The 9290-nt window shown below is 34.2% G+C and overlaps 2 protein-coding genes across 2 annotated transcripts in view; one reads left to right on the forward strand and one right to left on the reverse strand.

The window, feature by feature from the left end:
• The window catches only part of LOC112508665, a 2592-nt gene extending 998 nt beyond the window's left edge, over positions 1-1594 (reverse strand). The window contains exons 1-2 of the mRNA XM_025113351.1: positions 1249-1594; positions 45-506 (exon numbers count right to left, since the gene is read on the reverse strand). Of these exons, the coding sequence (XP_024969119.1) occupies positions 45-506; positions 1249-1594 (808 nt within the window). The remainder of the gene's footprint in view (positions 1-44; positions 507-1248) is intronic.
• Positions 1595-6178: 4584 nt separating this feature from the next.
• LOC112508666 (probable (S)-N-methylcoclaurine 3'-hydroxylase isozyme 2) lies at positions 6179-7857 on the forward strand. The gene is made up of 2 exons (XM_025113352.1): positions 6179-7063; positions 7152-7857. The coding sequence occupies exons 1-2, from the start codon at positions 6179-6181 to the stop codon at positions 7755-7757; spliced, it is 1491 nt and encodes a 496-aa protein (XP_024969120.1). The 3' UTR covers positions 7758-7857.
• Positions 7858-9290: the final 1433 nt, after the last annotated feature.

Consider the following 9290-nt stretch of genomic DNA (forward strand, 5'->3'; position numbering starts at 1 on the left):
AGCAATAGCCTCCTTAGCCCTATCCATAGCTTCATAAATATAACCCATGGCCGGCTTTCTTTCCCTGTCAACTAACCTAAGAACACTAACAAGAGGGCCCGTCAAGTTGAGAGCATACACAATATTCCTCCAAAACGTCTCTTGTAAGATGTAGGAGTGCAACATCTTTCCCTTTGGTTCAGTTGACCATTTGCTATCCATCCGTTCTTGAGAAATAACCATCTTTCTGAAGTTATTCTTTTGTTTGTGAAATTGAAGAAGAGTGATAAAAGATGTACCAAATCTTGTGATTGCGGGCCTATGCAAGTTCCTTTGATTTGTGAACTTCCGCATCAAGTTCACTAGACCAACAAAGTTGTATATGTATCCATTGGCGAACATTGCCTTCTTCAAACAACTTTTCACCCGAGGAATTTGTTTCATGATATCCTCTAACATAAGATCTATGCAATGGGCAGCACATGGAGTCCAATAAAGATGCTTTCTCGTAGCTTCTAGCATCTTCCCTTTAAAGTTTAAAATAAAAATATTAGGTGACAAAATACATAGTAGTATTAAACATACATAGTATTATTATTACATATATAAWATTATTAAKATATAAATTATAATTAGGAATAGACTAAAATAGTAACTCATACCCGCTTTAACGTACGCAGATGCATTATCGGTGATCACTTGGACTACATTTTCTTATCCAACATCATCCACCATTTTATCAAGAATCCCAAACAATAAATTTGCGTCTTTAGAGACATCGGAAACATCCATAGACTTCACAAATACAGAACCCTTTGGAGAGTTCACCATAAAGTTAATTATGTCTTTTTGGACAACCGAATCATGCCATCCATCCGATAAAATAGAGCAACCTTTTTGCCATTCCTTTTTATGTTCCTTTACTTCTTCTTCAACGGTTTTTTACTTCTTGGTTGAGTAAAGGAACTCTTAGCTCATACATGCTTGGTGGTTTCATTCCAGGGCCAAATTGGCCAATAGCTTCAATCATTACACTAAAGCTATCATAAGTAGCGGGATTAAAAGAAATGTCGGCATCATAAAACCACCTTGCTATTTGCGTACAAGCTTTATCCCTTAACTCCTTCTGAACCACCACATTTATGGTTTGTTGTATCCCTCCTTTTCCATCTTTTTTACCTTTGATCACGTCTTAAGGATTAGGAGTGAAGAATCTATCTAGGGGACCTTTTTGTCTCGGTCTTTTTCATGTGGACACCTTACTACTACCACATTCTATTTCAACACAGTCATCGTCCTCTTCACCAAGATCATAATCATCTGAATGCAAGTAACTTGAGTTCATTAAATTCTCCACCTTTGCTACTTCTTTTTTCTGCATATAAGACTTTATTTCTTCTTTTACATGTTCTGGACAATTTGGACAACTAGTAACAGCCGATAGACCTCTAATAAAATGCCATTTAAAATGATATACACCACCCTTGACTACTTTACCACAAAAGTGGCAAGTGAAATTGTTCCTACATTTAGGATCTTGAGTTCCATATTTTCTACCCGGGTCACCTGATGAAGTGTTTGAATTTGAACTCGCAATAGGTTCCGATTCCGACATTCTGTAAGCTGGTCGACTTCTGATTCTTCACTTTGCTTGCTGTCAACTGTCGAGCTTCTTCTTCTAGGCTGTCGATCTTTTGCTACTATCGACTACTGCTGCTGCTTCTACTTCTTCAATATATGACTTCTCGTCATTTTTTGCTTCTTTGCTGGTTGTCGAGTATCGACCTGGTTATCGACTGTCGAGTATCGCGCTTTCTGCTTCTTTGCTGGTTCTATTTCTTCGTTGTCGGCTACTTCTATTAGGTCGATAACATTAACAGGTTGTCTCTTAACGTTCTATTTTACTTTAACGTTCTATTTTACTTAAGAAGCCCAACTAAAAAGCCCAACTAAACACTGGAAAAAAAAGCTCAAAAACGCAACATACATGATGCGCTGATGCACAAATGATGCACGCATCGAGTGATGCGTAGGTGATGTGATCGCATCATGGAATTGCAACGCATCAGACCCTTTGATGCGTTTTCTTCAGCACATCACAGCGCATCGCGCATCAGATCGCATAATGTGCGCATTTTTAAACCCATGTCATAATGTACAAAATTACATGTCTGTGGAAAATGTCATTGTATATATTTTAAACTATAATGAAAACATAAGTTTTCCTTAGTAGAGTCCAAACTCGAGTTTGAATCACATTAATGTCATTTCCTTAGTTTTTCACTTTTAATTTCATATTTGTTATATTTTTAAAACTTTTTTATAATAAAAGACTTAAACACAATATTTTATAAAACAGCTTTTATAATCAAATGGTACAATATTTTCAAAGAATTACAAAATGAATTCAAACCTGGCGGCGGATATAGACTTCTAGATTATAATATAATAATAATAATAATAATATTCAAATAAATATATAATATTTAATTCATATAATAACTTGGTTTATAAGTTTTTATATAAAAATAAACAAATATAGGATTTTTTTTCTTTATTAGAGATTTTATTATGTAATTGTATATCATGAGAATAATATTTAATCTTTAAAAAGGGGTATGAATATTGCACAAATTTCTAATCTTTATAAAGCTTATAATCCACCTTTAACTAAAATGTTGATAAGAAGTAATTAGAGATACTGTTTTATATGTGATAATAACTTTATTTTATGAAGACACGAGAACGATATTATTTTATATGCGATAATACTCTGGTGGTGTACAGATCGAAGAGTGTCAGCATTTGATTTAATATCACATGTGATTTTACTATAACAAAAAGTTGTTCTTGAATTTTATTCAAATGAACGTTTTCTCCTTTGAATTCTTCCTTCTTTTAGAAATTGAAAGCTCGTTCTGCCAGTGGTACTATTTTTATCACTTTGGTCCGCTCTTTGGATCTATCTACTTTCTTGGAAGTTCATACCCTTAATGAACGGACCAAAAAACAGAGTCTTAATCGAGGAAGTTGACTTATTCTATTATCAAACATTATTATTAAACAAAAGATAGCTGAAAAAACTTATTTGGTCATTTATTAAACAAAATAATTAAAATAACGTTAACAATATCATAAATTATATATGAATTTTAGGCTTAGGTTATGTTTGACAATCACGACTTAGGGGTTGTTTGTTTACCTCTTAATGGTTTCATTAAGAGGCAGTCTCTGAATCGTTAAGAGGTGAATCTTGTTTGGCAAAAAAAAATTTGTCTCTTAATGGTTCTGAAATCATCTTAATGATTTTGCATCATGAGCCCCCCTTAACCATTCAGCGCCCTAATTTCATTGTAAACAGTTACCAAACAATTATATTTCATTTTGCACTATATAATGAGAGTCTCTTAATCATTCTGACCACTTAATCATTCTGCACCAAACCATTCAGCAACTACCAAATAGCTCTTACTGCCTAACTTATCAAAATCAACATTTGTGGAATCATGAATACGTTTATAAGTTAATTCTTTTTTAAAATTAGTACAAATGTTTATTGGGTTTTTTTTATGTTTTCTAGTTAATTTTCTTTTATATATATATATATATATATATATATATATTTATTTATTTATTTATTTAGAGCATTTATATTGTTATCTAACTTAAACAACAAAATGATTTTAAAAAGTAATCACCAATGCGTAGAAATTATATATGATTTTTACGTTTATGGTACGTTAGACGATCATGACTTATTCTTTAAACTACTAAAAACGTATATTTTTTTTAACAATAAATAAGTCTACAAGTTAACTTTTTCAAAAGTCGTTTTATAAAACTAATGGGATTTTTTTTTCAATTATATTATTTTATATTTTCATTTTGACTATAGACTAATTTTCATCAAATATTATTAGTTTGTTAATTAACTTATTTTTCAAACTAATAACCAACTTATTAATAACAATTATTTTATTAGTTAACCACAAGAATAATGACAGGTTGGTTTAAGTTTGTGCTCCAAATGTCAAAAATATTTGAAGGTCTCATGTTCGAATATAAGGAGGAATAAAAAAATCCCCTTGTAACCATGGAGGTTCAAATGTGGTGACTCCGGCTACCCGCAAAGCGAATGCTCCTCCTACAATTAGTTAGCTCACATAACGGGTTTGATATCCATGTTAATAAAAAATATAATTTTACTAGTTAATTTAACTAACATGAGTTTAATTGATTGATAAATGAGACCTATCGCCTTTGAATCACGAGTTAAACAACAAAAAACATTACATCGTCGCAGCAAAAACGACATTTGTTATCAAATTTGGATAGTAAATATTTTTCCAAGAGACCAAAAGTCATATTTGTTGCATTCTATATTTATTTGTTATATTATAACTTTTCAAATGGTTAAATTTATTCTATAAAATTGTTATAATATTTTTTTGGCTTTAACGAAAATTTTTGTTAGTAATTTGTCGCTAAACACCATCACCGGCGACGGATCTCATCACCAGAAGAAAATGTGACCGGTTATCGTGATTATCGATGGATTTTCAATCACAGACAAAAAAATCCGCTGGTGATCAGACGGAAATTATGGGCGAAAAAAATCCATTAGTGAAACCCAAAGTCCTAAATGGTGTGAGGTGTGGCGTGACAGTGAGGTCAAGCCTCACGCCTTAGAAGTCATGATGAGGTCTTGGTGTTTATCAAGGCTTGATCGATGAAGGTAAATTTTTATATCATATAAATTATTATAAGATATAAACATATATTTTATTGGTGATTTTAGTGTCATCAATCATTTTAGTGTGATTGTGATTAAATCGAGATCGATTAAGATGATGAGACAAACATAAATGAATTAGGAGGTGTGGAGTGTACATTCTCAAATGTTACCTTTATATCTTAGATCACCATAAGTCAGGGGTCAAGGGGGGGGTTCCAAAGGGTAGATCCCCTTGGCGGTGGTCCAAGGGGCAGCACCTCGAAGTTTTTGGAATCTATGAAGAATCAAACTTAGTCAAAATCTCACTAAGTATAAATTTGGGTGTATGTGGTCAGAGATTTGATCATAGAGATCGAAAGTCGAATTTTGCCTTGAAATTCGACTAAGTACTTGACTCTGGACTTTGAGTCCAGACTTGTGGCTAAGTCTGAATTACTGAGTTCGAGAATCTGGATCTTGAGTCTAAACTTGTGCCTTTCAAACTTAAGGGAAAACGATTAAGTCCTAAGTCTGAATTAATGTATCCAAGATCTGGACCTTGAGTCCAAACTTATATTTTTCCATATTTTGAGTCAGACTTCTCTAATTCAATTATAACTACTCTTCAAATTTATCCATTAACGGTTTGTTTAACCTCCCGTAACTGTCGATCTCTCATTTAAATATGTAGAAACGAGAATCTGGGTATATAAACTCGAATTTCACAGCCTTCCAAAAACGGGGAAAAACTTAAGAATTATCCCAATACTGAGTTCGTGAACCCAAGACTGTTGGGGTCGAATTAGAGTATCTGGAAAGTGTTTCTAACACGATTTTTGAGTTTATCCGTTCGCAATTTCATCTCCTCTACCTTCTATTTCTAACATATATTCTACTATTACTTAATGATTCAATAATATTAAATAATTTTATACATTAGAAATTAACAAATAAGACATTAGAAAAGTAAGAAAAATCAAATATTGCGTTACAAACCAAAGGGCCTTTGGCCTAGCGGTATCGTAGCCCTTGGCCTTCTAGGAGGTCAAGGGTTCAAACCTCACCATAGGTGAGGAGAGTGTGTGAGTTTATTTGTTGTATTTGCCGTATATAAATATTATATACTTCAAAAAAAAAATTGCGTTACAAATACCGCGCATTTGGTCATGGCATATCACAGACTTATCATGACATGGTGATCTAATTTGCCTTCCAAAAATAACATTAAGAACCTTAAAAATCAGTTTTCTTAATTGCAATTACTAAATAGAGAAAGTATAGAAAATCATGCATGCACCAATTGGTTTTCATGGGAACATAATCATACGCGTGAAGAACGGTGCGAGATGTGGGACCGTACGATGACAAGAGGGTTCTTCATGTGGCAATCAAAACCCCCATCTGGTCCTATAAATATCCCACATCTATCAACCAACTCATTCACACAAAATATTACAGCAGAATTCAATTCAATTCAATTCAACAATGGATATCGCGATTACTCTCGGAGAAAATTATTTCTCATTTCTTCTTGTTTTTCTACTTACATCCTTCTTTCTATTTTCCATCGCCAAAACAACTTTCAGATCTAAACAAAACATTCCACCAGGTCCATGGCGGTGGCCGATCATCGGAAACATGCACCAAGTCGGAAAGGACCCTCATGTCGTCACCGCCGTCTTGGCTCAACGACACGGACCCCTTATCTCTCTCCACCTCGGTACTCAGCTTCTCGTTGTTGCAGCATCTCCAGAGGCTGCTTTAGAAATTCTCAAGACCAAAGATCGTTTTACTTCTTCCCGTTTCGTTCCTAATGCTTTTCAAAGCTATCTTTTACCTTTCACCCTTATTTGGTCGACTGATTGCGATGAAAACTGGAAATCATTAAGAACCCTTTGTCGAACCGAGATGTTCTCTAGCAAGGCCTTGGAGTCCCAGTCTAGTTTGAGAGCCAAAAAGTTGGCTCAGATGTTGGATTTCTTGTGTGAGAAGAAAGGGGAAGTTGTGAGCATTGAGGGAGTTGTTTTTACAACAATGTTCAACACTTTGAGCAACATTTTCTTTGGCAAAGATTTTCTTGATCTGGATGATAAAAACGGAAGTGATGGTGGGCTGAGAGAGCAACTTTTCAAGACATTGGCGACCGGCGTGACACCGAATGTAAGTGATTTTTTCCCCATGCTCGCGAGGTTGGATCTTCAAGGATTACGGACGAAAAACTTGAAGCATGTGAAAGGGATATTCAATTCTTGGGAGCGTATAATCGATGAAAGAAGATCAATGGTTGCAGTAGCAGAGGGGGAACAATGTTTCGTCGATTGTTTGCTTGAAAATGGATTCTCAAACGACCAAATAAGCATGTTGGGTTTGGTAAGTCTTTCTACGTTTCAATCTTAAAAGACGCTAGTGTCGTTTTTTATTTGGATGTGAATTTGAATCTCCATACTTTAATTCGCAGGAGTTGTTCACAGCGGGTACAGATACTACAACCTCAACGGTTGAATGGGCCATGGCTGAGTTGGTAAAGAACAAAAACGTTATGTCGAAGCTACGAGAAGAGCTAAAAAATGAAATCAACACTCGAACCGTTGTCGAATCTGAAGTTTCTAACCTGCCTTATCTAAACGCTTGCATCAAAGAAACCTTAAGACTACACCCTCCCGCACCTTTCCTACTTCCTCATCGTGCCTACCAAACTTGTGAAGTTATGGATTATACATTGCCTCGTGGCTCCCAAATATTGGTCAACATTTGGGCAATCGGTCGAGATCCAAAACTTTGGGAAGATCCTCTATTGTTTAAGCCCGAAAGATTCCTTGGCTCAAATTTGGATTTTGGGGGCCAAAACTTTGAGTTCATTCCGTTTGGTGCAGGGAGAAGGATGTGCCCCGGTTTACAGTCTGGTGTCAAAAGCGTCCAAACTATCTTAGCGTCTTTGATCCTTCGATTTGATTGGCTTCTTCCGAATGATGACGACCCTGTCAATCTCGACATGAGCGAAAAGTTCGGGGTGTTTTTGCAGAAGAAAAAACCTTTGCAACTCATTTTTAAAGATTTGAAATAGATGTTCAATTCAAATCTAATAATAAATAAGATGTTATGTGCAAAGGTTGGATATGATACATTAGAATGATTTATTATCCAATAAACTTGTTCATTTTGTCCATTCTTTTGTACATATGATTTTATGTAATTGGGACGACATATTTTTAAAACATCGTAACAAATTTAATTAAAATCTCATTTAAAATTATATACTTAAATATCTCAAGACGCTAAAAACTATTTTTACTCAATCGAAGACAAAGTACGAATAGAAACAAAGGTCAATTAGGCAATGAAGAGGTAATCGCATGTAATTTGACTTGTTTTAGCCTTCAAATGAATTAGTGAATGTGTAGATCGGTATATGTAGTTGAACGGTTAGGAGTTTATGTTGTTAAGAGAAACACAATGGTGGTCGTCGGCCTCTAAACCTTGTTAATGGCGGAGACTAGGCCTGTAAACGAACTAAACGTTCGGTGAACCGTTCGATGGAAAGTTCGTTTATGTTTGTTTATTTAATAAACGAACGAACATGAACAAGTTTTTTTGTTCGTTTAGTTAAAGAAACGAATATGAACAAAAATCTCGTTCGTTCATTAATGTTCGTTAATGTCCGTTTACTTATGTTCGTTTATGATAATAAATTAAAATTTAGATAACAATTATATATATATATATATACTACATATATAACCATTTAAGACAAAGTCTTAAATACAAGTTACTATGCATAAGTTATAATGTTTTTATGCAACAAATTCAAAAAACTCTTAAAGACAAGTGACAAAGCACAATGTACAACCATTTTATACATAAAGTTCAAAAAAACTATGTCGGGACAACCACCAACACCACTAAAGTTGAAACTTTCGGTTTCACTTTTTTAATTGAAGCTTTTTTCATCCTCTCTTTACAACTTTGTTCCACCCATTCTCTTTCTTGCTTCTTGTTTCTTCCTTCCCTATTTCCAGCTCTCACTTGAAAATTGTTTCAACTTTTCTTTATTGTGAACAAGACATCATTCAGAGGTCTATATTTGGTGCTTTGTTCAAGAAACTAGTAGAAACAAAAGATACCTGTATAAAACTGTGTGGCATCCCCCCTCTTTCTCTCAATCACATTCGCTTGGTAAGCTTCTTTATCGGGCGTTGGACAAGACTCTAATCTGGTTAGTTGTATAAAAGATGTGGTATATAAAGGTGATAGCATGCAAAACGTTAGCTTTGAAAATGATGGATGGTAAATCGTACATAGAAACTGCTAAAAATAAAAAAGCCTAGCTGATAGTGACTAGTAGGGGTGCTTAAAAACCCGAAGCAACCTGATTTCTAATCGAGTTGTAAAATTGTCAAACCGTAGGTATTGGATTGATGTTGGGTTACTATTATTTGAACACAACCCACCCCGATGAACCCGATATCCTTTTATTTCTTGGATTTAATATGATTGTTGAATTTTTATTAATATATACATTAGACAATTACACTATCATGTATGCTTTTCATATACACATATTTTCAATCTATTCACATCTCTATATAACTCATTCGTA

The sequence above is a fragment of the Cynara cardunculus genome (genome assembly GCF_001531365.2).
Source record: "Cynara cardunculus var. scolymus isolate 2C chromosome LG 3, CcrdV1, whole genome shotgun sequence".
NCBI lineage: Eukaryota > Viridiplantae > Streptophyta > Magnoliopsida > Asterales > Asteraceae > Cynara > Cynara cardunculus.

Bases quoted from the DNA above. Each gene is read 5' to 3' on its own strand.
- LOC112508666 (XM_025113352.1), top strand. From the start codon at position 6,179: ATGGATATCGCGATTACTCTCGGAGAAAATTATTTCTCATTTCTTCTT. The intron at 7,064-7,151 runs GTAAGTCTTTCT...TTTAATTCGCAG, and splicing joins AAATAAGCATGTTGGGTTTG to GAGTTGTTCACAGCGGGTAC.